Source organism: Ochotona curzoniae, unplaced genomic scaffold (assembly GCF_017591425.1).
Source record: "Ochotona curzoniae isolate NIBS_2020 unplaced genomic scaffold, NIBS_Ocur_1.0 contig_2321, whole genome shotgun sequence".
NCBI classification, from domain to species: domain Eukaryota; kingdom Metazoa; phylum Chordata; class Mammalia; order Lagomorpha; family Ochotonidae; genus Ochotona; species Ochotona curzoniae.
In genome coordinates, this window is record NW_024465421.1 from 8308054 (window position 1) to 8335810 (window position 27757).

Consider the following 27757-nt stretch of genomic DNA (forward strand, 5'->3'; position numbering starts at 1 on the left):
ATAGAGATGTGACCTGGAACACAACATCCTTGTCCTATCCCATCCCAGCTCAGCCACCCTCTGCCTGCCCTGACCTATGTGTGTGCCTGTGTGGTTGCCTGTGTCTAACACCCGCCCCAGACCAGGCTGTCCCAAGGAGGGACCTGCATGTCCAGTCCCAGAATGCCCTTCTGCAAGGCAGGAAGTCGGCCCAGAGCCTGCCTGCGACCTCCTGGTCCCATCCCAGGACTCTGGCAATGTCCAGGCAGGCCGCAGTGTGCAGCCAGCCTCTCCTTCCTTCCTGCAGCCCTAGTGTTTCCCGGAAGTGCACAGCCTGGGGGTGGGGTGGTGCACCAGGGTGGTGTATGGCTGGAGTGTGGATGGCATTAAGCCCACAGCTGCCCATCTCCAGTTTTAGGTGGACTGGGGGAACCTAGCGGGCGGGGGCAGGTGTGTGTCTACTGGCTGTGCCCGGAATTTCACCTGGGGGTGGGGTCTTCTGCATGTGCTCCCTGTCCCCTCCCCTCTACCAACAGCCCTCCAGCTGGGGTGGCCGGGAGGGGAGCTGGCCAGGGCTCACTCAATGCTTTCCGCTCCCTGACTGCCCCAGTTCCCACCTCTCACAAAGCACAGTGCGTGTCTATCCCATGCTCCTGTGGGGCACCGCACGCTCTTGCCACGCCTTGTGTGTGCACACGAGACGTGTTCTATGCATTCAGCCTGCCCTTCCCCGCCCGCCCCGCAGAGGACATGATGGGAACCCCCGCCCCTGGCCCCGGCTCCCGGCTCCCTTCTCCTCGCCTGCCCCTGCTCGCTGTGCAGCCGTGTGCGTTGGCGTGTGTTTCTGTGTCGCTGGCGTGTCACGTGACGTAGCCGTGTTTGCTGACATGAGCCCCCGCCCCCTCTCTGTTTCTCTGTTGGTTTCTAGAGCGCTCTCTCTTTCTCTCTCTCCCCCTCCCCCCCACTCTCCCGAGGGGGACAGGACTCCCGGGACCTGGCTGGGGGCCCAGAGCCAGGCCACCCTCTCCTGTTAGCCCTCCAGAGACCCATTTCTCTCTATTGGTGACCAAATTGCAAATGGATTAAAACACAGACACATCCCACTCCCACCCCAGCCTTGCATGTCCTGTCCCTGGAGTCCTCCCCTCTCCCATCCCCACCCTGGGCCAGGTCGGGCCCCCCCCCCAAAGTCCCCCATGGGACAGGGGAAATAGCAACCAATCCAACAGCGGGTGTGCCGTGTGCTCACTTCCTTCTGTCCCTTTGGGGGACCATCGCCGTTGGGGAGCGGGCGGGCAGGGAGCCGGACAGATGGATGGACACAGGCTTGGAATGCAGATTTTAATCAGGGCACGGCCAGGTATCATCCAGCATTCCTGGGGTAGCCCCAGGCTGAGCTGACGACCACAGAGCAGGAACTGAGTTTGGGTGGAGAGACGAGAAGTGAAAATGCACTGCTCTCACCAAGGGGGGATTAAATGAGCAATGTTTAAAGGTGATACATGATTTAAAATCAGGGTACTGCAGTCCCTTGCCCCGACCCCAAGGAGGGACAAATAGCAAGAGGAACCGAGAAGGAGGCCTCTCCACTCTTCCCCTGGGCCCGAAGCTCTTGGCCAGTGCCCGGTCTCCCACAGTCAGCACAGGTAGAGAAGGAGCAGGAGGGGCAGTGTGAACATGGGTACCCAGTTCCTTAGGTTGAGAGTGAAGATGTGCCTGCCCCCAGATGCTGCTCTAGAATGTAGGGTAAGTGGGGAACTTGTGGCTGGTGTGGGCTCTGGGGACATCCCCAGGCCCCAGGCTCACCGTCAGTGGGCTGAGCCCGCTGCGGCCCGTACCCAGAGAATGGTGCGGGTCCGACTCTCCTCCCAGGAGAACAGCGGCTCGTAGCCAAAGTGGCGGTGTGCCTTGTCTGTGCTGACGGTGAAGGTGGTGTTGGCCACAGCCAGTGTATAGGGGTTCAGCAGGGGCGCATAGAGCAGCAGCGGCCGCAGCAGCCACTGTAGCAGTGCATTGAGGGTAGCCAGGAACAACAGCAGCCAGTAGGGCAGCAGCGGGTGGGAGCCCACCAGCCGCAGCCCGCAGGGGCCCAGGATCTCCATGTTGAAGTCCTCGTAGCTCTTGTAGGGTGACTTGTCGTAGCAGAAATACACCTCACCGCCCATGAGCGCTGCCTGCTGCCGCAGCTCCCGGGCCACCAGCAGGTGCATCCAGGCCACGTTGCCTGTGGTGAGGAAGGGTAGGGGATAACAAGGGTGCCCCTGCGTGCTGCACACTTGCTTCCAAGCAAGTGGCTGGAATCAGCACACTTTGCTGTTGGGCTGCCGACTTACCAGCAGTATAGACCACCTTGCTAACTAGGGTACAGGTTGGCCCTCCAGAGCCACACAATGCCCTCTTTCCCCCACTTCACCCTATACCTGCTCTTGCCTTCCCGCCTCCAGCCATGCCTGCTCCTCACCCACGTAGACCCGGCCGTGCTCCACAGTGGAGGGGATGGCCCGGAACAGCCGTCCCCCCAGGCGCATGCCTTGGCGATAGAAGTCCCTCATGATCTGGTGGCCTTCGCCGTAGATGCCCGTGGGGCGCAGGGCACATGTTACCAGGGGCAGCCCCCCATGGACCTGGTGGCAAAAGGCATGAAGACACTGCTAGGGCCTGGCACTGTGACAGGAGGGCAGCGGGGGCCCTGGCCAGGCCACCATGGCACTCCCCATCTCTGCGTCTCCTTTCCCCAGTCTCACCTTCCGCCCATTGGCCTCCAGGACCAGTCTTTCTGCCAGGGCCTTGCTACACGGATAGGGGTGCTTGTGGATGGCCTCATATGGGGTGTCCTCATTGCCCCTGCGGGCGGGGTGGGGAGGAGAGAAGAGACTCAACACCGAGCGGAACTGGGAGCACGAGAAGGCCCATCGGGACCTCTGCTCACCTGTAGAAGGGGTGGCCTCTGACGTTTGGACCCACAACTTCCATGCTGCTGGTGTAGACCAGGAACTGAGTTCCAGCCTGCACACAAGCTTCAATGACGTTCCGTGTGCCTGCGGTAGGGGAACAGGGGCTGGGGCCAAGTCCTCCTCCCCTCATTCCGTTTCTTCCTGTTCCAAGTTCCCTGAGGCTGGAACAGGAGTGGACTGTCACCCTGGGAGGGATGGGGGCCATTGACCTAAGTCAAGGTCAGAGAGGAGGAGGTGAGCAAGCAAGCTCAGGCCAGGTGCCCGGGAGCAGGACGCCTCACCCTGCACGTTGACCTCGTGGATGGTCTGGGCACTGGCTCTCCCAAACACGTCCACCAGTCCAGCTGTGTGGATGACCACATGGGCTCCGGCGACTGCGGCTGCCACCTCGTGGGCCTGGGTTACATCCCCCTGGATGGCTGTCACCTGCACAGGTCCTGTGTTGGGGTTAGGGACAACCAGGGGTATGTGATTAGGCTTGAGGCCAGTGACCAGCAGCCGATTTAGCTTACACCCTTGGAAGCTACATGCTGCCCATGTGACTCACTTGTCCCATCCTTTGTGGAGTACAAACAAAGATCATGTTTTCCACCAAGAGAGGGAGAGTCTGCTCTCTGCCCTCCCCCACCCGCCCGCTCCAGCAGCCTGCCTCCCCGCAGTCACCTGTCTTCAGCTCCTGCAGCCAGGGACTCAGGTGCAGATCAAAGACCCGCAGCTCCCGCAGCTGGGGCTCTCGCTCCAGCAGCATTCGCACCACATGTTCCCCCAGGAAGCCACAGCCACCTGTGACCAGGTACACCAACTTCTGGGCCTGGGCAGGGTCGGCCATGCTCGGCTAGGGGAGAGAACGGTGGCTCACCTGAGTTGCCTGACACTCCCTGCCCGGGCTGCCTGGGACACCCAGGAGGGCCCTACTGACCAGATGGACTGGAATGCAGTGAAGGGCTGGGGGAGGGTAGAGGCTGTGGAGCAGTGGGTGTGGCAGCCAGCGGCAGGGCTGTCCTCACAGCCTGCCATGGCCGGGTTACTCAGAGGGATCAGGGATGCAGGGAGGACTCGGGGTTTGAGGGGGATGGGGAAAGAGGTTTAGGGGTTAAAAATCAGGAAGGGGTGGAGGCAGGGAAGCTCATAGGTGGGAAAGGCTGCCGGGGTCTTGGTATCTCCTTACCTACCTGCGGCCACTGTCCCGAGGAGTCCAAACTGGCCCTGCAGGGGCTGGCCAGTCAAGTTCACACCGTCTTCCTTCCGCTTGCTCCTCCTCCCTCCTGGCCCATTCCAGGAACGCAGAGCAACGCAGCCTCCACCCGCTCCACCTCCTACCCTGCATACTTGCTGCAGGGCGCCCCCTGGCGGCCACTCGGCCTGATTTGTGGACCTAGCAGGGAGCGGAGCGGACAGAGGCTGGGAAGAGCCAGAAGCCACGGAGGGGCTTGGGGGCCTCAGGATGACATCGGCAGGGTGGCCTCATTCCCAGTGCATGACCTCAGCCGTCCCCTCCCGCTGCCTTCCCCAGGAGGCCAGAGGCCCAGCAGCAGCTGTAGTTCTGGGAAGGGAGGGAGCCTGACCTTGGCCCTGTCTGGCTGGCCTTGCTGGGGGATTCCTGGCGCCGTGTGGCAGCCAGCCTGTCAGGTGGTCCAGAGCTGGATCTGCAGGTCTGACCTCTGGCCTCAACTGCAAGTGCCCTGCCTACTCCAAGTGTCCACCGGCCTTCCCTCTCCATCTCACCCCACCCTGTGTCCTCGGCCCCATCCCACCCTTTTCTTTCCCCAAGACACTGAGCAAGCGCGTTTTTACAATAAAGTTTAATCACAATTATAAAAATGTGGCGTTGGGTTTGCGCTATTAACATATATACAGTCCAGCCTGACACAAGACTCACCTAGGACCCCCTGGCCAAGCAGCAGGGGGCAAAGGTGACCTGCAGGGTCAGGCGGGAGCAGAGAATGAGGCAGGGTTCCAGGCACAGAGTCCCTGGGACTGGGAGCGCAGGGCCCCCCCAGGGGGAGAACATGGCCACTGCCCCTAGAGACCCCTAAACCGGGGAGGGGTGCACGCAGGGCACGAGGGGAAGTCCCCATTAACACAAAGCATGAGGGCTGGGCAGCCCCCCAAGAACAGGGTCTGTACAGGCCGGCACCCCAGGTTTCCACAGGAAACAGCTGCTGGCAGCTACAAAACATTTACAGCTTCTTCTCCGCAAAGAAAAAAAATGAGGGCGAGGTCAGGGTGATGGTGGGGGGAGGCTGAGCTGCCTCAACCCCTCACTCGGAGACGGGGGCGTGCGGGCCCCACTGGACCCACTAAGGCTGGGGGTGCGGGGCGCTCAGAGCCCCAAGGGGAATAAATAGGGGCGTGGGCGGCAGGCCGGGCCCACCTCAGTTGAGGGAGCCCCGGCAGCTGTCGGTGCCGCACAGACACGGGATCTTGGTGTCCTCGAGTGGGAACTTGTAGTCGTAGGTGATCTCCTCGTCCACGCCGATGGGCTGCTTGGAGTAGATGACGATCTTCTTCTGCGCCTCGATGGTGATCACCTTGGCGTAGCAATTGGGCTACAGGGAGGGCCAGGTGAGCCAGAGCCCGCCCGAGCCAGAGCCCACCCACCCTAAGGCCCTGCCCCCCACGCACCGTGCAGCAGTGGTTGATGAACCGCGCCAGGTTGCCACACTTGGTGGCATCAATGATGGTGTCGTGGTCCACGCGGAACAGATAGCTGCTGCCGATGCCCTCCTGCACATAGCGCTTCTCCCGCATGTCAGCCACCATCTGGGAGGATGGAATGTGGGGGTGATGGGCCTGCCCCTCGACTTTCCTGCATGCCCCTCTGATGGTCAGCTACTCAGGTGCCACCTCCCACTCCCACAGCCAGACTCCAGGTGTTGACTTGCCTTTGCTTCCAGGAACCCTCCTCTTCCTCACCCCCTGGCTGCCATCTCAACCAAGTCACCCTTAGGCCATCCCAGGGGGCCTGCACTGTACACTCCCCCCTGCCCCTGCTCACCCACTGGCTCCTCCAAGAGCACCTGCCTGGTCACAGTGGCCCCCCGCTGCGGGGGGCTGGGGCAGTTCTGGAAATGCCACTAGCCTCTTCACAGACCACACCCTCCTCATCTGTTCTCCTAGGACCCTTTCTCCATAGCGGGGCACCCACTGGCCAGCACTGGCCAATGCAAAAAGCAGGTCGGCTGTGCTATGGCACATGCCAGGGAGAAGGAGCAGCTCCCAGCTCCCCGAGATGGTGCCCCTGAGCCCTCTGCTCTGTCCTCGGTGATCTTGCTCCCTTCTGGCCTCCAGCTGCCAGCCGAGCAGTGGGGACTCCTCCCAAACACCATCTCTGGCCAGAAGCCGCCTCAGTGGAGCTGCTTGGCAGTGTCCCCCAGATGTCCTAGGCACAGCAAGTGCTGCGTCCAGATCACAGCTCATCTCGCGCACCCCTGATGGTTCAGGGGAGAGGGCCTCATCTCCTGCCTAGCCTTGGTCTCCACAGCCAGCCCCCTTACTCTTGCCCCACCAAGACCCCGACTCTGGGCCACACTGTAGGCCTCTCACAGCCCCAGATCATGTCACTGGGCACTCCGTGCCCTACCTCCGGGCTTTCACATGCGCTGCCCCTCCCCTTACCTGGGCCGGGGATTTCGTCTCCATCTTGCAGCTCTTGCCTTCAGGGTCACCGGCTCCTACCACCTCTGCCACTTTTCCACATTCCTACATCCTGCCCTGCTGTCACTCGGGCCTGCCTTCCCCCTTCCCAGGGTCTGCCCAGTTTGCTACCAGGCTGCTTGCTGACACCTGTCACTAACGGCTGGCGAGAGGTGGAGAACGAAGAGGAGGCTCGGCTGTCCTGAGAGGCGGATGGAGCTCATGGACCCTTAGAGCTGCTGCTTGCACGGGGCCGGCTGGGCCAGGCCGGGCATGCAGCCTCCTCACCTGGCGGATGTTCTGGCCCACGTACTCGATGACCATCTCGTCGGCTGCAATGGGCTCCATGGCAAACAGCCCCCATTCATGGATCCGGCTCCGGCCAAATCGGAGCTTCTTCTTCCGGAACTGAGGGGCAGAAGGGAGATGGCGCTGCTGCAAGCCCCAGGATCCAGCTCCTGCCCGCCCCCTGGGCGAGGGTGCCCCGCTCATTCATGCCCCTCACCTTGAGCTGGTTTAGCTTCAGCAGGTCGCTGTCCATGACTGCAGAGGTACCGATGGCACTCAGTAGCCTCCGCTGCTCCGAGCGGCGCTCAGAAAGCACTCGGTTAGTCCCCTGTGAGAGGCAGGAGAGAGATGAGTGACAGGAGGGGCTGGGAGGGCGGTACCTGTGAGCAGTGATGCAACAGAGCCCACCTGAGTGTCTGCTCCTTCCAGCTGCCGGGCGGACACAGGACACACGTCCAGGTACTTGTCCTTCTCCTTCTTGCTGATGGGGTAGTAGCCCTCGCTGCGGGCCGAGCCTGTCTGGTGTTCCCGGGGCCCATCTAGGGGCCGCCGCTTGCGTTTCGGAGTGTTGAGGTTGGTGAGTGCGGAGTGTTAAGGAACAGCACAAGTCTTGGCTGGCCTAGCCCTGATGCCTACTATATTTTGCCACCCACCCCACTCCCACCCACGGCCAGGTGGCTGGCCTGAGCTGGCAAGCCTGCTCCCAGGAGGAGGGGGCCAGGGACTGAGGAAACCTCAGAGCTGCGCCTTCTGCCTGGCGAACTCAAGGAGGCACAAGGCTCAGGGGTTGTAGGAGGAACTCCTGGACAGACTGCGGCCCAGTGAGCTGGACAGGCGGGGAAGGAGACAGGTGCGGGTGTGAGGGGAGGCTGGGGAGGCTGGGGAGGCCAGTTTGTTGCAGGATATTGGTGTGCTGGACCCAGTGGGTGTCATTGAGCCAGTCGGCCCCGCTCGTCTGCTGCAGCAGTTGCTCATACGTGAGCCGCAGGTACCTCATGTCCTCCAAGTCCAGGCCCGTATTCCAGATGTCATACAAGATGGTCATCTGCTCAAACTCACTGCGGGGCTCGAAGGAAGGTGGCGGCGGTGGCGGTGGCGGTGGCAGGAGGGGTGGCCGCCGGCGCCGTGTGTGGGAGCGGAGGCTGCGACGCCGGAGGGCGCCCTCGCCATCACTGCTGCTGCTGCTGCTGCTGCTGCTCTCTGACGACTCGGACTCCTCTTCCTCCTCCTCCTCCTCCCCGGTTTCCTCTGGTGGCTGCTGTACCTGCTGCTGCTGCTTGGGCTCCTCCGCTTCAGCCACCACCACCTCAGGGGCCTCCAGGACCTCGTCTACTGGGGAGCTGAAGAGGGCTGCAGGGGCGGGAACGGGCTCCGGGGGTCGCGGGGCTGGCGTGGAGGGCGCGGGCTTGACGGCCAGGGCGTAGTTGTGCTCCAGCAGGATGTGGCTGAGCAGGTGGCTGGGGCGCTCGGCCTCATCCGAGGTCTCTGTAGCCTCTGAGTCGTCACCAGTAGGCAGGGTGGCTAGCCCACGCCGGGCTGGAGTCAAGGCCAGGTCAGCAAGGACTGCCAGGTCCACTTCTGTGCCCGGTTCAGCTTCCTCTTCCTCAGCCGAGCGGCCTCGGCCCCCAGCCCGGTTCCGACCCCCTCGGGACACATCCTCGGGCCAGCTCTTGACCAGGGATGCGTGGTCCAGTGGCAGGTTACGAATGGTCCGCTCTATGGGCCGCGGGACTTTGCGAATGACTGGGCTGGGAGCCTTAGCCTGCAGTAGGGCGGCTGGTGGAGGCTCTGGGGCTGGCACTTCTTCCACAGCAGAAAAGGAGACGGTTTTCCGACGCTTCTTGGGTGGGGGCAGGAGTGGGATAGGAGAAGAGGGGCGCTCCTCAGGGCGCAGAGTGGAGGCAGGGAGCCCAGCTGGGGGCTGCAGGGACGGCTGGGGCACGCTGGGAGGTGGCTCCTCAGTGGAACCTAGGAGGAGGTGCAAGGAAGGGAAGAGAGGCAGGTCGCAAAGGGCAGGGGCCATGGGCTGCTGTCGGGTCCCACCGCTGGCTCCCAGGCAGCACTCACATGCCCGCCCGCCCACCTCCCGAACCTTGGGGAGAAATGCAGACATGTGGTCCCGACGTGCTCAACCCAGGATGGCCCTCTGCACCTGCTAAACCAATGAGTGCAGCCAGCATCCTTCCCACAGCTCACACCAGCACCCAGCCCCGGTGGGGAGGAGTGGGAAGGGGAAGGCTCCACACAGCACTTGGGGTTTAGTGGTCTCACCAAGCCTGGAGTGACAGGGACAGAACCACACACACAGGCCAATGTTACCAACTGTACCCTCTAAAGACCCAATTAACCGGATCTGCACTGAAAAACCCACTATCTCAGCCATGAACAACAGTCTTGGTTCAGCAAAGTGAAAGCGACCCCCTGAGCCTGCTAAGCACAACTGGGGGTGTGCCCTGGTGTGGGGAGAGTAGCAGAAGTCCCCCCAAAGAGGCAGGGACACAAAGGCCAAGGAGCAGGCCATGGAAAAATTTTAGAAAGTTGGAGGAAAACACTTACCATGAGCAAACTATGCAAGGCTTTCAAAATGACCTTGCACCAAGACATCTTATCTTTCTGAGATTCCTTTCTTGTCTCTGAGCGGGGCAGGCCATCTTTCTCCCCACCCCGGGGGCAGCCCGCATGCGCCCTCAGTCCCAGAGCAGTGCCACGGCTCCAAGATGTCATGCCTGCTGGCCACCTGGAACCCTATGACTGCAGCATGGTGCAAGGCAGTGTTCTGTGCCCTGCACCAATCAGGGTCTTTCATATCTTAGCTCATCTAATTCTCCACTACCTCTACCCTCCCACACCAGGAAGCCGAGGCATGGATGAACAAGCTGCACCTGGCCACACCCATGGCAGTGACAAGCCACGATGTTCTACCCTAAGTCAGTGGTCTCCAAGGCCTCACAGAACTGGGTAGGCGGCTGCAGGCCTGGCCCCAGAGGGCAGTGAGCTCAGCTTCCATACCGCTTTCTGTCCCAGCCCTCAGAGCAGGAACCTCAGCCTGCTATGTCGTGGACTCGGGGTGCCCTGAGCCCTCAGCCAGGAGTACCCCAGACTCAGAAGCTCATGAGCTCTGCAGCTCCCTCCCAGCCCATAATCCTCTCCCCATGGTGGGCAGTTATCCATCCTGGCCTATGTTTGGGAAACCAGGTCCCCTCGCTGCTCAGCCTCTCAGATGCCCCATGCTCCTCACTGGTGCTCTAGCGTAGCAGATGGTGCCAGGGTGCTTGCCCCAACAGCACAACTCCCTCTTCCTTAATCAACTGCGCCCTGGGGCCCTCCACCCAGGCAAGGCTATCCTGTACTGACAGGACTCACCTCTGGTCACCAACCAACCAAAGAGACTTCCCTGAGCAGGACAGGAGCCAGAGGCCATCAGCAGCCTCTGGTGGAAGCCCGCACACTGGGAAGGACGAGGTGAATAAGACTGGAAGGCAGAGAGGGACCCTGGGGCTGTTTTTCTCCTCCTGTCTGTGGGTTCCACACGTATGCTGCCAACAAGCCTCTTTTACTACTGAAACTGTTGTGACCAGTCACTGCTACAGAAACTCCCCAAATCATGCACGAGGGCCCCCCGCTTCCCAGGAGCCTCCCTCTCGCCTGGTGGCTGTGGCTGCCTTCCATGGGCTCCAGCCGCTGGCTTTCCAGCCCACCGCCAGCCTTGCTCTCACTAACCTGGCTTTCCCTGACTTGCTCTGTCAATTTCCCAAAACCCAGCCCCTGCCTTGCTCCTGTCCTCTCCCACCCTGCTGCATCTGTCCCCCCAGGTCATCACACCTCCACTCATGTTCGTCGTCAGTCACCCCTCAGTAGACACACACCTGCCTGACCAGCCCAAGTCCTTTCCACAAAGGACTCAGCCTTGACCCTGACCCTTGGACCACAAGCCCAAACGTATCTCTCCAGTTATTCCACTGCACCCTTAGGATCTGCCTGTCCGGGGTATATTTACAACACCCTTTGCAGACCATATGAGGTGACCCACTTGAACAATCAGCCTGCTGGGGGCTGGTGCAGTAGCATAACAGTCATTCTGAGCCTGCTAGCATAGGCATCCCACACGGGCACCATTTCACAACCCTGCTGCTCCACTTCTTATCCAGCTCTCTTCTTAGAGCCTGGCAAGAGGGCAGAGGATGACCCAGGTCCTCGGGCCCCTGAACCCACACGGGAGACTCGGAGGAAGTTCCTGGCTCCCTACTTTGGATCAGCTCAGCTCCAGCTCTTGCAGCCATTTGTGTGGAGGTAATCAGAGGATGAAAGATATCTCTCTCTCCTCTATAAATCTGCCTTCCAAATAAAATAAAATTTTTAAAAAATCTTAAAAAAAAATACAATAAGCTCACTGTACATTTACTCAAGTGAGTCCTGAGTGTAGTTGCCTTGGCAGGGCCAGACCAGACGATTTCGCTGACCTTGTGTGCAAGGCTGGGAGCGGTCGTCCCCCACGCCAGCTAGCCTGCCACCCTCCTCCTGAATAAATGTCTCAGCACCAGCCCTGCCCCCGCCCTCTCTCACAGAACTTCCCTGCTCCATGTACAGACCCTGCACCTCCTCTACCTAGGCACCTGACCACAGCCTTCTGCCTTCCATGCCAAGCCCAGTTTCAGCAACTCCTGCCACCTTCCACCCAGGCTCCCTGCACACTCCGGCCGCAGGCAGGCAAGCTCATAGCTCCCCACCCCCGGGGCATGCGACCCTGGCACCAGCTCCCCTCTGCTCAGCCCATCTCCATGCCCACTCCCCTACAGGTCAGGAAACTGCCCAGGTCTCAGCCCCTGTGAGAAGCTGACCCCTGGCCTCAAGCTGCCTCTCCAGTCTCAGCTGGGGAACCCTGAACTTGTCCCTGCATCTCAAATTCCTCATTTGTGAAATGAGACATGCAGGATCGTCACTGGGGCTGGATGAGGCAATGAGCTGTCAACGTGCTGTGCCTGGTGCCTGCACACCAGGGAACCAACGTGCTAGCTGAGGACCCTGAACTCTCTTCTGTCTCAGCTCAGGAAGCCCACCGGCTGTACACCCTACCCTTCGCACTGCTCAGCCATTATCAGCCATTCTGGCTGCAGTCTGCACCACTCAACTGAAATTGGTAAGGTCACCGATCATGACCTAAACTGTCAAATCAATGGACACCCCCCGCCCAGCCTGAGGTGGGGCACACCCTCACATAAACACTAGTTTCATTTATTTTCATTATATGCAAAGGGCACAGAGATGTCTTTCCCATGCACTGGTTTACTTTCCAGATACCTGCAAGGGAATGACTGGGAGCCAGAATTCACTTCTGGTCTCCCACATTGGTGGCAGAGACTCGAGCACCTGAGCCGCTATCTGCTGTCTCCCTAGGTGCGCATTAGCAGGAAGCTGGGGTCCAGGTGGGGTCCAGGATACGAACACAGGTTTCCCAAGAGGCATCAAGAGGTCTCTCAACCCACTGTGTCAAATGCCAGCCCTCCCTGTACACCTGAGTCCCGTGGGGCAGAAGCTGGCTCCTCCTCAGCTCCTCCACAGCCTCCTGTGCCTGCTGCCCTGGCTTGGCTTATCCATCTCTCACAGGACTTCCATGTGTGCCCTGGGGACACAGGAGGCTCACACCCACACTCTCACTCACCTTCAATTGCCATCACCCACCCTGTGGCCTACACTTCTGCCTGGAGGTCCCAGAGGTGCCACACGGCCAACCCCAACTCAGCTCAACCTGGTTCTGCCTCCTGCATTTCCTCCCTCAAGGAGTAATCTCACCAAGCTAAATGCTCCTTCTCCAGCCACATCCCCACCCCTCTGGACCTCAGGACCAACACCCTGCTGTGCCAACCTCACCTTTGTTCTCTCAAATCTAATACCACCCGATCGTCACTCCAAGAAGCACCTGAGATACACTTCCGGCCATGCCCCTCCCCTTCCTGAGGGAAAGCCCAGTAGGTCTGAGCAAGGCCCTCTATGACTCAAAGTGATGGGGAGAGAGGTCAAGCCTTCAAAGGAGGCCCCCGAGGCTCTGTCCTGCTCTGGGTATGTCAGTGCCAGCAGGTCCTCTGGCAGGCAGTGGTTATCCTAGGCCACAAGATTGTCCAACATCCCAAAGAGGCTGGGTCACCTCCAAAGCATCCATCCTGAAACCACCTGGCCAACTCCCAGGGCTGGGCCACCCCAGCACCAGCCGCCACCACAGCTTGCCCACGTGCTACAACAGGCACTCTACTGCCCCCCTGTACCCATGCCAGCCCCACTCCAAACTTTCCCCACAGTGCACCTTGTTAGAACATAAATCTGATCTCACCGCTTCTCAGTTTCCTACTGCCCACAAGATAAAGATCAAACTCCTCCCATGTCTCCAGGCCAGCCCTTGCCCACCACTCCTGCAGCTGGGCCAGCTCCAGCTCTTAGTTCCCAGGCTCAGGTTAACCTTCTCTTGCATCTTCTACCCTGGTGCTTCTCTGCCGGAGGGCCTCGGCACTCCCCACAGCACTGGTCACCGGCTCACTGCTGCCGTGCTGACTTTGCCAAGACTCCGCCTAACGACATCTAACTTGCAGGCTTGGCTTCCCAGGGCCCTGTGCTCTCCTTCCTGGGTTATTTGTCTGTAACCTCACACTGGCCTCTGTACTCGCCATTCCGCCAAGCCATCTCCCTACACACCGTCAACTTCCTGAGGGCAAGAGGCAGGCCTGCTGGGTGCACAGCCGTATCCCTTGCAGCTACTGTCTGGCTGCAGCAAGTACTTGGTGACCCTGCAGAGCCCGTGAATGGCAGCTGGCATTGTAGCCAGGATGCCACACGGGAAAGCTTGAGCTCTGCTCCTGATCCAGCTCCCTGCTAACGCTTACCAAATAATCACCACTTGGGTTCCCTGTACTGCACGGGCCATCCAGACTGAGCTCCCAGCTCCCAAGTTTAACCTGGCCTAGGCCAGCCATTGTGGCCATTTGGGGGAATAGAGCAGTAGATGGATCTCAGTCTCTCCTTCTCCCTCTGTGGCGCTGCCTTCCAAACAAGTATAAATCAATGTTCAAAACAAAAAACTGATGTCTGAACATGTCACTCAGAATAAATTATATGCATAGGCTTTAATAACTAAATATGCAGATCCACAAAAGAAGGCAATGCCAGAAGTGCTCTGAATTACCATGTCAATATTTGTTTTTGAGATATTTGCCCTTTAATCTCCTGTATATACACAGCACCTGTTAAAGAACGGGCTTTGGAGTTGGCAATGCAGTGTAGCAGGCAATGCTGGCATCCCATATGGGCACAGGTTTGAGACTTACTACCTCACCTCTGGCCCAGCTCCCTGCTAATGTGCCCAGGAAATCAGTAAAGGATAGCTCAAGTGCTTGGGCCCCTGCACCCATTTGGGAGGCCTGGAAGAAGCTCCTGGCTTCCCAGCATCAGACTGGTCCAGCTCTGACTGTCGCAGCCATTTGAGGAGTGACCCACACACAGACCCTCTCTCAGCTTCTAAGTCTGTCTTTCAAATAAACAAACACATTTTTTAAAAAAGTGCTTAAGCAAAACAAGGAGCAGGAGAAATTTATGAATTGGGAGTTTTTCTCCTACTTGGAAGAGTCCTGTGTTGTGGTTCAGCAGCCCACTCTGAGCCTCACCCCTGCAGCACCTACCTGCCGGCCGGCCTGGAGCTGGGGACTTTTCCCGCTCGGGGCCAGGTGTGACGGGGGAGGCAGCGATGCCCTCCAGCCTGGGCTCATCCACGAATGCTGCTGGGAGCGCTGGGATGTCTCGGGGAGGCGGTGAGGCAGAAGGAAGGGTTGGTGGCTTCTCCTCTTCCTCCTCTTCCTCTTCATCCGAGGACTCAGATGACGATGACGAGGAGGATGAGGATGACGACGAGGTGGAAGAGGAGCTGGAGGAAGTGCTGCTATCCGAATCCGACGTGCTGCCACTTTCACCATCTGAGTCGGCATACAGAGAATGTTTGGAGGACGAATCGCTTTCCTCGTCCTCGCCTGGAAAGCCAGAAGGGGCGGTCAGGCGAGGGGGCTGACCTTCTGCTGGGTCAAGCTGTGGGTCCATGCACAGGCCCCCCAGCACAGAGGCCGGGCTGCACGGGAGGTCAGGGTGTCGCTAAGACACGTGCTCACAGCGGGCCAGCCACAGGGACGAGGTGCAGGCAAGCCCTGGGCCATGCTGTGAGGACCAACTCTGGCACCGTGGCCCCCAAAGGATTCTATAAGCAAGGCCAGTGAGGGGGAGTACGTGCCCTTGGCCTTCCCAGGGGAAGCAGAGACATCAGAAGACAGAGCTGGAGGCCACCAGCCTTGCAAAACATCTGCTCTGAGGACTGACGCTTTCCCAAAGTGGGTCCTGGGGACACGGAGGGCTGAGTGCCTGCTAGAGGACTTGAGCCAGAAGAGCCTGGAAGACATGGCCCGCACTCAGCCTCTGGGAGTACGGCCACATGGGCAGGGCTTGGAGCAATCTAGGTGTTGCACCACCAGAAAGACAACAGGGTAAATCCACAGGGAGGCGAGTGCTGGTGGCACTGCAGGGGACTGCAGGAGGAGAAGCAAGAGCCCCTCAGAGAAGAGAAGCAAGAGCTGGACAAGAGAGACCATAACATGGGGGCGTCAGGCCATCTTGTGGAGAACACTGAACTCAAAAAAGATATTAGCAAAGAAGCACCAGGGTCAGAGTTCAAGACTGTGGCCAACTGAAGATGGAACTGGAACAGAGTGGGAACAGAGGCAGGCCAAGCTCTGGGCCCTGGAAGCAGGTGCACCTGCAGAGTTAGCTTGCACATGACTGCTGAGCAGGCCCTCAGCTCAGCACTCCCGCCACCCGGGCTTTGTCACAGCAGCCCCACATAAGCATGTCTGGCCAATCAGCCAGCAGCCAGCCTGTCCCCTGAGCCCAGTGGTGGACTCTACCCTTAGGCCCCTAGTTTATCTTTTTCAGAGTACAGATCTATCGGAAGAGGCAGGACCAAGGCCCCTCCTCTCCTCCTGGCTCTGCAAAAGCAGGCATCACACTGCCTCAGTCACTGCTCTGTGGCCTGGCACACGGGACAGACTCAGGGCAGATGTACCCCAGGCCTCAAAAGAACATGGGGCAACACGAAGGTGTCCAACCAAGGGACACAACAGGCTAGGAACGGCAGCTGGAGGGAGAGAGGTCAGCTCTGAGGAGAAGCAGAGGGAAAGGCACAGGCTGGGTCATCTGGGCACTGAGAGGACACGCCCCTGTCTAGGGCTTGGAGAGAGGCCCGGGCCCCACCGGGCAATCCTCAGGGGAGAGAAGAGTGTTTGAGTACTAGGATGCTCGTTCCCAAGAGGACAGGGCTCCTAGGCTGAGGCTCAAACAGCTGCTCCTGCAGAGGGCAAATGCGACCCAGAATCTAGCAGAATGGCTGAGTGGGTTCAGGGAAGGGCTGGCCACGTGGCCCATGCCTTCTTCCCCTAGCCAGATGTAGCCAACTAAGCTCACCATCGGACGCCTCTGCCTGCTTCTTAGTGCTGTCCATAGGTTCCTCTCGCTCTTCATCTTCTTCATCTTCTTCCTCGTCTTCCTCATCCTTGAGGAAAAGGACAAACAAGGACTCAGGTTGGGATGACTGGTCCTTGGGCTGGCACAGCTGCGTAGGCTCCAGTGCAGAGAGAAGTGGGTGTGGGCACCAGTACTCGACAGATGGACTTCTGGCAGAGCCTGGACCCTCACCTTCTCTGACGAGGACTCCTGGGACGCCTCCTCCCCTTCACTGTCCAGGGCGAAGGACTTGCGATGCTTGCCCTGGGTCTTGCCTCGCTCTTCCTCTCGCTTTGGAGGCTTGGTCCCCGGACGGCCCGGCTCTCCAGCTTCCTTCTCCCGCTCAGGGTCTGGGCCAGGTGAGCGGCATTAAGGACCTCTGCTGTCAGCAAGGTCCCCGTTCCCCTGCCCACTGCAAGCAGTTACACCCACAGCCCGTTGACCTTCCTGGCCTCGCTCCACCGAGAAACCAGAACACCTAGTCACTGACACGTCCCACCCATCTGCCCTTTTCTAAACCAGGGGAAGAAGCCGACTTGCCAGGCCCGGCCTGAAGGAGTGCTAAGGCTGCTAATGCCAGGGGGTCTCCAGGGAAGCAGATCTAACTAGGCAGCCTCACACACTGACAAGCAAAGTCAGAGGCCTAGCAAGCCAGGAGAGGCAGGGGGACAGGAGAGGTGGGTGGACAGGAGAGGCGGGGGACAGGAGAGGCAGGGGACAGGAGAGGCGGGGGACAGGAACACCAGGCAGCCCTGCAGTGGGATGGTACATTTCACCTTGGCCCTCTAACTCTAGGCACTGAGGTTGCCCTCTACATGGCAGGTAGAAAATCAAAGACAGAACACCCTAGTTGGCTCTCCAGGGCGAGCGGCACACCCCACTCCGGGGCAAACCACATCCTACTTCAAGGATACCCTACTCCAGGGAAAGCAACACAGTCCACTCCAAGATCAGCACACCCCACTCTGAGGCAAGCCCCTGGCTCTGCCCAGTGCTGGGGGCTCCCCTCTGCTTCTTGCTCTCAATAGCCGTCTCATGCCTCCCTAGCAGAATCCAACAGCCCCACCACCTTTGTCCTCCTCTCCCACTCACCATCCTCATCTTCCTCAGCTGGAGTGGAGGGCCGGGGTCGCTTTTCCTCACTGGCCTCAGAAATTTCTGATGGCTCTTTCCGCTTCACCTGGGACGGGACAGAGACGGAGCCCATTGGGAACCTGAGCACACACAGGTCCCCTACAGCTCTACCCAAAGAGGAAGGGCTGCTCCCCTGCACCCCCTCAGTAAGGCCACATGCCGGTACCTTGAATGAAGGCAGCCGCAGAGCCCCACGCAGCCCTGATCCAAAAGCGAAGGCCTCGATGCCTGTGGTGCCCCCGCTCTTGGCCCAGTCTACCAGGGACAGCAGGCCGGGCTCTTTGAGCTTTGTCTTCTCTTTATCTTCCTCCTTGGCTTGCTGCTTGGCTGCGTTCTGGAAAGGCTGCAGGCAGCACAGGGACTGAGCCTCAGGCCCATTGCTGCCCAAGAACTACCTGAAAACACCCCTCCACACACAAATGCATCCACTTGCCCTGCTGGTTGACGTGGGTCTGCAACACTCCTTTAACATGTCTTCCAAAGTTTGCTAGTGTAACCTACTACTGGCGGCAACCAGCAGGCCTCATACCCACTTCACAGATGGTGGAGATTGAAGGCCAGTGAGACTTAAGGACTTTGCCTATCATAAGCAGGCAGTGGAGCCAGGACAAAGCTCTTCCAACCTCAGGACTGGGTGTCCCCACAAACACCCTACCTTACTGGCATATTCCTGAGTGCCTAAAGCCTCGCCCTCTGGGAGCCAGGCTGTGCCCTCTCCTGGTCTGCACTGGGCAGACTGGAGCCTGAGGTCTCCCTCAGCCCCAGGGCCTGGCACCCGTGCAGCAGCTCTCACCTTAGCCTTCTCTTCCTTGCTCTCCCACCACTGGTCGAAGGCTCCAAAGGCCACATTCTCCACCATCTTGCGGTTGAGGTCTCGTTGCATGATGCTCTTCATCTCTTGCACCAGGGTGGCCAGCACGCGCCCCACAGTGCCCGCTGACTGCAGGGCCTTGCTGTCAGCCAGCTCTGTCTCCTCCCGGGGAGGAGGCCGCGCCTCTTCTCCTGAGCCCGAGGAGAGCAGCGGCTCGGCTGTCACCGGCAAAGGCAGGTGGTAGGGCTCCCGGGAGTAGGCCCCGCGGCCTTCCTGGCCTTGTGCATACAACGCATAGGGCAAGCCATAGGCTGCCTCTTGGTGGGGTGGGAAGGGGAGGAAGGCCTCCCCAAAGGCGCCCCCTGGGGGCCCGGCTGAGGCAGCCGTCAACCCCTTGCCCTGCCGCAGCTGGTGGAGCCGAGTTAACATCTGGGTCTGCATCTGGAAGGACATTGGCATCCCTCCCCACTGAGCCCCGAGTCGATCCATGAGCTCCAGAGAATTGACAAAGTCATAGATGTGGGGGGGTGGGGGCGGGGGCCCGTCGGGGCGGGGAGGGAGGAGGTAGGCAGGCTGGTGAGGGTAGCCAAGGGGAAGGGAGGCTAGGTAGGGAGGGGGCGGGGGTGGGGGTGGCGGTGGGGGTGGAGGCTGCTGGGGCGGCGTTGGGGCTGGAGGAGGCGAGCCACCCCTGTCGTCATCCGAGATGTCCATGTCCTCTCCTGAAGAGCATGGAGAGGCCTGTGGGAGGGCAGAGGGGGGTCACACAGAGTGTCCTCCTGTCCCCACGGGCTGCCGACTTCCTGTCCCTCTGCCCAGGGCCTGCCCTGCCTCCCAGCTCCCTCTTCCAGCTGACTCCACGGAACACTTACCTGGTTCTGTCCGTTGGCCTTGGGAGACTCCCGGGGGGCCCCTGGGTCCCCACTCCCTGTCGGTGCCACATCCTCAAAATTCGCTGGGGCTGGAGGGGGCGTGCAGGGCCCGTGACCCGCCCCGGAAGGCACCTCGCTCCCCGGCTCTCTGGCCCCGGGACCTGTGCTGCTGCTCTCCTCCTCCTCCTCCGTGTCTGAGGCCAGGAAGGAGAACTTGGAGCGCTGCTCCTTCAGCAGCATCTCGATGCGGGAGTCCAGGCTGCTATGCTGCGCGAAGGGCACGCTCTCGTTAGTGGTCTCCGGGGCCGGGGAGCCAGAGCGTGCAGGGGAGGCCGGACGTGGGGAGCTCTGAGCTTCTTCTCTTTCGGGGCTGGGCCCCCCAGCGCCTCCGCCTGGTTCTGGAGGCTCTGGTGGGGGCGCCTCGGAGGTGGGAGGACGGTAGTCCTGGTCAGCGGGCCGGCCGGGCTCGGGGGGCAAGTAGGAGGTATAGGAAGGGGGAAAGCGCTCGGCTGTGTTCTCAGTGAAGGGGGCCCCCACAGGCTCCTCCCGAGTCCCCCGGCGGGGTGGGTAGGAAGCATGGCGCTGGTAGCGATTCCAGCTTTCATAATATGCTGGGTAGCTGGAGTCAGAGCCACGGAACTGAGAGGCGGAAGGAACGGAGGACGAAGAGGAGGACGAAGACAACGAGGAGGACGAGGACGGGGTGGCGGTGGCTGCAGTGGTGGCCGAGATGGCTGGGGAAGCGGTGGTGGGGACTGAAGAGGCAGAGAAGTGGCGGCGGGAAAAGGAGTCTTGGTAGCTGTTCTCGGCCCGCCGCGGCTTGAAGGAGGCGGACGTTGCGCTGGGGAGAAGACAGGCAGTTAGCCAGGCCCACGGTGGCCGGCCCCACGCGACTGGCCCGCAGCCCTGGAAGCAGGACTGAGGGCTGGGTTTCTGGCCAGGATGCTCCCTGAGGACAGCAGTTTGTTGACTGAATCCACAGGGAAACTGGGACGAACAGCTTCCACCAACTCTCCCGGGGCGCAGGGGGACAGCTCCCTGCACCTGACGTGGGCCCAGAAGGGGTGCGCCCTACCTGCTGGAGTAGGCAGAATCCTGAGAGTAAGGGGTGCTGCCCCGAGATGTATACGGGGTGCCTTGCGAGGACTGAGGGGTGAACTGGCCGAAGGAAGAAGGGGTGTCTTGCCGACTACTGGAGAAGCTTGTGTCCTGGGAGCAGGGAGTGCCGTTGCCAGGGGTGCCCACAGCAGTGCCCGCTGGGTAGGCTGCGGTGTCTGAGGAGGAGCGGCGGCGGGGTTCAGTCTGGGGGAAGAGTGGGGCCGGGAGGGAGAGGACATGAGCACCTTTGGAGAATCGGCCCTCCCCCCAACCAAGGCTCCCAGCCTCCCAGCTTCTGAAGCATCTCAGTAGCTTTCCTGCCCCTTTTCTGCACTTCAGTCAAGTCCAGATCCTCCTGGCTCCAACTCCTGCCCCTGGCCCCGGGGCCCCGTGCCCACACAGCGAGGGTTGCAGCCACCTCAAGCTTCTCACCGTCTCAGGGGCTGCACCAGAGCCCTGGAACTTCTCGCTGAGGGCCTTGCCCCCTGTGGGCACAGTCTGAGGGGTATAGGAGCCATTGACAATCAGTTCATAGTACTTCATTCGCTGCTGTCCTGGAGGGAGGGAGGGCAGGAGAGAAGAGGGAAATGGGAGCCAGCGGTCAGGGGGGAGAGCAGTTCCTTCTGGGCCTGCTGCTGGGCTTTCCCAGGCCTTCAGCGCGTACCATTTTCTGGACTCCTGTGTTTTCAGATTCCAGTTTCCCTGTGTCATCTCCACCACACAATCCTGTGGCACTTCCCAGTTTACAAAGACATTCACTACACTGAATGATAATGAGGACAAAAGCATCCTTGCTTTATGAAGAAACTGATCTGGGATACCAGTGTTGTGGCCTAGTGGGCTGAACTGCCACCTATGAGGCTGGCATCCTATGTGGGCACCGTTCTGTGTCCTGGCTGCTCCACTTTCAATCCAGCTCCCTGCTGATGAGCCTGATAAGCAATCGAAGATGGCCAAAGTACTTGGGCCCCTACTACCCATGTGGGTGGAAGACTTGGGATGGAATTCCAGGCTCCCGGTTTCTGCCTGATCCAGCCCTAGCCGTTGCAGACACCTGAAGAGTGAACCAGTGTATGGAAAATCAATCTCTCTCTGTAATTTTGCTTTTCAAATAAACAAATAAAAGGATCCCATATGAGGACCAGTTCATGTCCCGGCTGCTTCACTTCCCATCCAGCTCACTGTTTACAGCCTGGGAAAGCAGTAGAGGATGGTCCAAAGCCATGGGACCCTGCACCAGCATGGGAGACCCAAAAGCTCCTGGCTTTGGACTAGCCTAGTTATGGCTGTTAGAGGTATTTGGGAAGTGAACTAGCAGATGGAAGATCTTTCTGTCTCTCCTTCTCTCCATAAATTTAACTGCCTTACCAATAAAAAGAAATAAATCTTTATTAAAAAAAAAAAAAAAAGACCCGGATAGAGCTCCTGGCTCCTCACTTCAGCCTGGCCCACTCCTGACCAAGGCTGCCACTGGGCGGTGAACCAATGAATGAAAGATCTGTACTTGTATCTCTACCTCACAAATAATTAAATCAGACAAAGAAAAACAAAACAAAACAAAACGAATCGACCTGTACCAAGCCACAAAGAAGGTTGGAGAGGAAGTGGCACTCCTGCCCAGTCTCTCTGATGCTAACCGTGACCCTGCACACACTCTGCATCCCCCAAGAAAGGCACCAGGATGAAGTGGAGAAAACCTCACCCACCCTGCATGACCTTGGGGAGGTGGTAAAACATTCAGGAATTTTGAGATCTCCTATAAATACCCACATTTCTGACTTATACTTTAAAAGCGAATTTGGGGAAGGGTCAGCATTGTGACATGGTGGGTAAAGCCACTCCCCACAATAAGTATCCCACACAGACGCTGGTTCAAGTCCAAGTTGTTCTACTTTGGATCCAGCTCCTTGCTAATAGCCTGGGAAGCAAGCAGCATAAGTCAGCTGAGATGTATGGAGCCTGGTACCCATGGGAGAGACCTGGAAGAAGCTCCTGGCTCTGACCTGGTCCATCCCCAGCCTTTGTGGTTGTTTACAGCCAGTGAACCAACAACCGACTCAATCTCTGTGTCTCTCCACCTTTCTGCTTTTCAAATAAGTAATAAAAATCGTTATTTTAAAAATTATTTTTAAAAAAAGATTTACTTATCATTTGAAGATCAATTACACAGAGAGGTCTGTATCCTCTGGTTTGCTCTCCAAATGGCCTCAACAGCTGGAACTGGGAAGGTTGGAAACCAGGAGCCAGGAGCTTCTTCCCAGTCTCCCATGTGGATGCAGAGGCCCAAGCACGTGGACTTTCCTCTGCTGCTTTCCCAGGTGCATTAGCAGGCAGCTGGATGGGAAGTGGAGCAGCCAGGACAGGAACTGGTGTCCATATAGGATGCCAACACTACAGATGACAGCTTTATATCTGCAACAGTCCTACTGAAAAATCTTTTCTAACAATTAAAAAGCAAAAAGCAAATTAGGAAGGTTGGGCACTGGGACCAGTGGTCAAGACGCCAGTTTGTGAGCTGGCGTTGCAGCATGGCATGCTATGCCACTGCCTGTAGCATGTTTCTCATATTGGCCCCAGTTCAAGACCTGTCTGTTTCACTCTGACCCATCTCCCTGCTGAGGTGCCTGGGAAATTATTGGAGGATGGGCCAAGGCTTTGGTCCCTGCGCAGCCAAAGAAGACCCAGAGGAAGCTCCTGGCTTTGGCCTGACAGCTCCACTTACTCCGACCATCTGGAGAGCAACCCACAGACGTAGATCTCACTGTGATCTGCCCTTCAGGACACACACACACACATATAAAAAAACCACACACATATATAAAAGATGCCACCTGGAATGCCCACATCCCATGCCTTGCTCCCAGCTACAGCTTCCTGCTCAGTGCACACCGTAGAAGACAGTGGCGATGGCTTAAGCAGCCGAGGGGGAAAGACAGACGTAGCTACTGGCTCCTGGCTTCTGTGTGGCCCAGCCCTGGGCGGGAGAGAACCAATGGATGGGAAATAGCTGCTCCTCACAAAAGCTTTTTAGAAGAGAAGGAAACAAACTTGGGAACTGGCCCTAGTCCCCACCGGCAAGCTGGCTCATGCTTCCCTCGACGCTGCAACCCAGCTGCCCACCAACCTGCTCCTCCCTGCTCTCCACAAAGCCACCTGAACCACGGCACTTGCTTAAGAGATCCCCAAGTCTCTGTCTGAAATTTCAATACCTAAAATGTAACTGACAACACAGGATTTCTGAGAACTTGATGTGCAAATCAGATCCAATTTACTACAGCTTTTACTCAGTCTATCTCATAAGGTCCTTCACGCTTATTCACACATTGCTTCACTGACTTACACCAAGAAACAGCAGAGTGCTCCCAACTGCTGGCTCACTCTCTGAATGTCTGCAACGAGACTGGGCCAGGCAGCTGCGGGGAGCCAGGAGCTCCATCCAGCTCTTCCACATGGCTGTCAGGGCCGCACCAGCAGGAGCCGTGGTGTGGCTGCTGCCTCCCAGGGGCCACGTCAGCAGGAAACTGAAGTCAGGAACCAAAGTGGGTACCAAACCCAAGCACTTGATACAGAACACGGGGAGCTGACCAGCAGCTTGTCCCGAAGGCCAGTGGGCCCTCCCTGGATGGCCAGTGGACACAGTCCATGGAGTAGCACCTGGTCATCCTAGAGGTGCCACCCAAGCAGCAACCACATCTGCATCAAACCACCTATTTCCCAACTTGTCTTCAGACACACACCTGGCCCTGAGAGCTTCAGTCCCAGCGGCCTAAGCCTGACCTCACATGCACACAACCTCTGTGGGCCAACCCCCAGCAGCAGGCGGGGTCCTCTCCGAGCACCTGGAACCTGATCCACACGCATCCAACCTCTGCAGGGAGACAACCCTCAGCAGCAGGCAGAGCCCCACCTTTGATGTCAAGCTGGGCGTGGATGATGTTGCCCATGACGGAGGTGAGGTGCAGGTTCTTGACTGTCTCCTTGGCGCCCCGGGTGCTGGTGAAGAGCACCCGGGCCAGGCCCAGGTGCTTGCGAGTGCGGGGGTGAAGCAGGATCTCCACCTCTTCCACCTCGCCATACTTGCGACACATGTCCTTCAGGAAGGTTTCCCGCACGTTGTCATTCAGCCTTGCGAAAGTCACTTCCTTCAGGGGGATCTGTCCGATGTAGAATTCATCCAGCTGTGGGGAAAACAGCAGGGCTCTAGGATCTGGACATTGGCTACAGCTGCTCTGCCCTCAGGGAAACGGCAGCAGCAGGATGCACAGGTCAGAGAAGCCGAGGAATGTGTGAAAGGGCACGACAGGTGACATGGGCAGCAACTTTGCTCTTTCTTGAACTTCTCTCCTTGCAGAATTACAGTGAGAACCATGAACAAAAATACACAGACCAAGACACCAACCCTTGTGCTCCAGGGCGGGCATTATGACAGTGAGCGAAGCCGTTGCTTGCAACACAGGAATCCTGTGTGGGCACCAGCTCCTGTCCTGGCTGCTCCCCTTCCACTCCAACTCACTGCTGGGAAAGCAGCAGAGAATGGCCCAAGTGGGTCCCTGCTACCCACACAGGGGACTAAATGAAGCTCCTGCCTTTGGCCTAGGTCAGGGCTGGGCACTGAGCCATCTGCAGATTGAACCAGCAGATGGAAGACCTCTCTCTCTCTCCCCGGACCCCTGACCCAGCTCCAGCTTTCAAAACAAATAAATATGTACCAAACTAGATTCCAGAGAAATACGTTATAAGTTCAGCTTTTGCTAAGTGACTTCACAAACTGGACATCAGAACTACAAAAATGGGGAAAAAGATGCTGGCTCAGAAAAGGAAACGTCGAGAGACACACACACACAACAGGCCGCAGCGTCAGCAGAGGTGGGAGCCAAGCGAAGGAAAGCCTGGATGGAGCAGCAAGAGAGCGGTGCTCTTCAAAGGCTTTCAGGATGCACACAGGGCTTTGCTCAAACGCCCAGGACTTTCAGGACATGGAGAAAGAAAACAACCTGGCATTTGCTATCCACTGCAAACCACACCGAGTGCATGTAGTATTCCTGCCAGGCCAGACTACTAACCACACATGCCAATGCCCAAACCCATGGACCTGGCAATGCGAATCAGAACCAGGCAGAGATGACAGCAGGAAGCAGCAGGCAGGAGAGAGAATAAGAGTGAGAGGACCTGCTGCTCTGCCAGAAGGAAACCGCAGCAGGAAGAATGAGGAGGAAGGAGTCCTCCGGGCTTGGAGACAGGGTGAGCCAAGGGGCCCACAGTGGAGGAAAGGCAAAGCGACCCCGGGTTGAGAGGAGAAGCAGCGCTCCTGCACAGTCCGTCAGGACCGGGAGCGCCCCCACCAAGGCCTGCGAGGCCCAAGTTCAAGTGACTGAGCTGGCTGGAAACAGATACTTGGAAGTCATGGACATTCAGGTAACTGTCCAAGGCTGAGGTAGAAACAGAATTGCCCAGGCTGAGAACAAGAAGGGGTAGGACCCCAAAGACTACTGAGAAACGAGGAAATCCGAGTTTCTTGTCATCCGGAGGCTCAGTGCACGGAGCGCCCAGCACCCTGAGATCTGGGACAGCAGATCAGTGCAGAGGTGTGGGGCTGAACGGCAGTGGCCATGTCCCTCCCCGACGCGCTGAGGGTGTGCGCCACCCTGTCATCGTGCTGAGCACTGTCCAGGAACGCCAGGTCCAGGAGCTACCCTGCCATCAGCACTGCACCAGGGCCACTTCACTCCTACCTCCTGCATGGAGCATCCCTGTGACCTGTCAAAGGGGCTGACAGCCATTCACTAGCAAAGCCCTGTGTTCAGGCTCCGCAAACACATGGGTGCCCAGCCCCTCCACACCCTCCCGGGGCTCCCAGCATGCCCGGAGATGCTGACACCTACCTTGAACTTGGGCACAGGGAGGGAAAAATCTCTGCTTTTGGATCTGACATGGCAGCGGGGGTCTTGCAGGTCTTCCACCGGGATGTACTTAGAGTCCTGGGGAGGAAGGCAGGGTGCAGCACCCGCTTCAGGACCACAGCAGGTGGCTGAGCCCCAAGGACCCCCACTGGAGACCCCCCCACCTCAACCCCAGAGCGGGGGTTCAAAGGCCTGCTCCAAGAGGAGGCCCAGCGGTGACCACAGCAGGTGCAAGGCTGCGGGAGGAGGGGCCTGGCCCTCCCCTGCCCCCAGGACACTCACGTTGACACTGAAGTGGACTCCGTCGTAGCGGTAGACCTTTTGCGAAGGCCTGCGTAAGGCAGGGTCCAAGGCGGGATCCACGATGAGCTTGTAGTTCCGCCACTGGAAGCTCGGGGCTTTCTGCCCATCTCCCCCACCTTCTTGATCCATCTCTGCTCATTGACACTGTGCAGGGAAGGAAGGAGACGCCAGAGCACGGGCTTAGGCCACACTCCCCGGTTGTCGCTGGCCGGCTGACCACCCCCGACGCCACGTTCTCTCATCCCTCCAGCTCTTCCACACTTGATCAGAGACCCGGGGCTCGCCCAGGTTTGGGCCCCAAGACCTCTCCATCTCCCAACTCTCTCCTCAGCCACCCCCCCCCGCCGCCAGGCCCACCTCGCGCCCCTCTTCCTTACCTTCCTGCTCTCCCCCAGCGCGCACCCCTACTCGGCCCGGCGCAGACCCCGCCCCCCGCCCCCTCACCGGCCAGCGGCCCGGGCCAAGCCCGGCTCCCGCTCCTCCAGGGACCGCTCCCGGCCCCGCGCCCCGATCGCCGGGCCCCGAGAGGTGGCACCTCTGCGGGGCGTTGGAAACACCGCGAGACCGAGCCCGAGCCCCGATCCGGGCGGCGGGGGGACGCGCGCCGCTGCCCTCTCCTCCCGCCCCGGCGCGTTCTGCACTGCGCGCCCCCCCACACCACCACCACCACCACCACCCAGCCCCAAAATCCCGGTCTCCGCGCACGCGCGCCGCGGCCCCACTCACCCGCGCGCGGCGAGCGGCTCCCCTCCCCCCAGCCCGCGCGGCAGCTCCGCGGCGCGAGGCGGCGGCCGCAGCGCGAGACCCGGCCCCGCAGCGGTGGCGGCGGCGGCGGCGGCGCCCCCCACCACCACCACCTCCTCCCCGGCGCGCGCACCAAACACCACCGCCACCTGCGCGAGGCCCAGCGAGCGCCGCGTCGGCGCCCGCACATTCGCCACGGGCGCTGCGGGGACACCCTCGGGGGCCCAGGGTCCGGGCCTTGCCTCAGCCGGCGCCCTGGGAGGCTCGGGAGTTGCGGCCCAGGGAGGCTGGAGAGCGGCCGCATCCCCCGGAGAGTAAGCTTCGCCACCACGACCCAGCTGCTCCGGCCTGTGGTGCTTGACGAATCGGCGGCGACCAACGCTGCGACTGGCCTCGGAGGGGTAGGGGGCGGGGCGGCGGGGCTGCCAGCCAGGGCTGGGGAAGTTGGAGCGGCGCGTTGAGCGGACGCAGATTCGTCAGGCGGGAGGGGCGAATCGGAGGACGGGAGGCGCGCTC

The 27757-nt window shown here is 59.5% G+C and overlaps 2 protein-coding genes across 5 annotated transcripts; both read right to left on the reverse strand.

The window, feature by feature from the left end:
* Nucleotides 1-1306: 1306 nt before the first annotated feature.
* On the reverse strand, nucleotides 1307-4239 carry HSD3B7 (hydroxy-delta-5-steroid dehydrogenase, 3 beta- and steroid delta-isomerase 7). 4 transcript variants are annotated; one of them, XM_040972981.1, is made up of 7 exons: nucleotides 4106-4239; nucleotides 3597-3768; nucleotides 3215-3370; nucleotides 2909-3017; nucleotides 2724-2823; nucleotides 2441-2603; nucleotides 1307-2203 (listed from the first exon to the last, which is right to left on the reverse strand). In XM_040972981.1, the coding sequence occupies exons 2-7, from the start codon at nucleotides 3760-3762 to the stop codon at nucleotides 1788-1790; spliced, it is 1110 nt and encodes a 369-aa protein (XP_040828915.1). In that variant the 5' UTR covers nucleotides 3763-3768; nucleotides 4106-4239; the 3' UTR covers nucleotides 1307-1787. The 4 variants fall into 4 exon arrangements, with proteins under 4 accessions (XP_040828915.1, XP_040828917.1, XP_040828918.1 ...); XM_040972983.1 differs by having other exon boundaries at nucleotides 4102-4239; XM_040972984.1 differs by lacking the exon at nucleotides 2441-2603 and having other exon boundaries at nucleotides 1767-2203.
* Nucleotides 4240-4720: 481 nt separating this feature from the next.
* Nucleotides 4721-27589, reverse strand: SETD1A (SET domain containing 1A, histone lysine methyltransferase). Its single transcript, XM_040972980.1, has 19 exons — nucleotides 27430-27589; nucleotides 26477-26641; nucleotides 26177-26272; nucleotides 24202-24472; nucleotides 20727-20848; nucleotides 20272-20498; nucleotides 19197-20037; nucleotides 18310-19065; nucleotides 17683-17859; nucleotides 17475-17562; nucleotides 16575-16732; nucleotides 16344-16431; nucleotides 14522-14866; nucleotides 7764-8825; nucleotides 7266-7438; nucleotides 7075-7185; nucleotides 6858-6977; nucleotides 5559-5696; nucleotides 4721-5482 (listed from the first exon to the last, which is right to left on the reverse strand). Exons 2-19 carry the CDS (start codon nucleotides 26624-26626, stop codon nucleotides 5309-5311), a joined length of 5097 nt encoding a protein of 1698 aa, XP_040828914.1. The 5' UTR covers nucleotides 26627-26641; nucleotides 27430-27589; the 3' UTR covers nucleotides 4721-5308.
* Nucleotides 27590-27757: the final 168 nt, after the last annotated feature.

Excerpts from the sequence above, each read along its gene's own strand:
- HSD3B7 (XM_040972981.1), bottom strand. The coding sequence starts at position 3,762 with ATGGCCGACCCTGCCCAGGCCCAGAAGTTGGTGTACCTGGTCACAGGT. Across the intron at positions 2,824-2,908 it reads AGAGGCCACCCCTTCTACAG|GGGCAATGAGGACACCCCAT; the intron begins GTGAGCAGAGGT and ends CCCCGCCCGCAG. Across the intron at positions 2,604-2,723 it reads TGGAGGCCAATGGGCGGAAG|GTCCATGGGGGGCTGCCCCT; the intron begins GTGAGACTGGGG and ends TTTTGCCACCAG.
- SETD1A (XM_040972980.1), bottom strand. The coding sequence starts at position 26,626 with ATGGATCAAGAAGGTGGGGGAGATGGGCAGAAAGCCCCGAGCTTCCAG. Across the intron at positions 17,563-17,682 it reads TGCGGCTGCCTTCATTCAAG|GTGAAGCGGAAAGAGCCATC; the intron begins GTACCGGCATGT and ends GTCCCGTCCCAG. Across the intron at positions 16,432-16,574 it reads AGGAGTCCTCGTCAGAGAAG|GATGAGGAAGACGAGGAAGA; the intron begins GTGAGGGTCCAG and ends CTTTTCCTCAAG.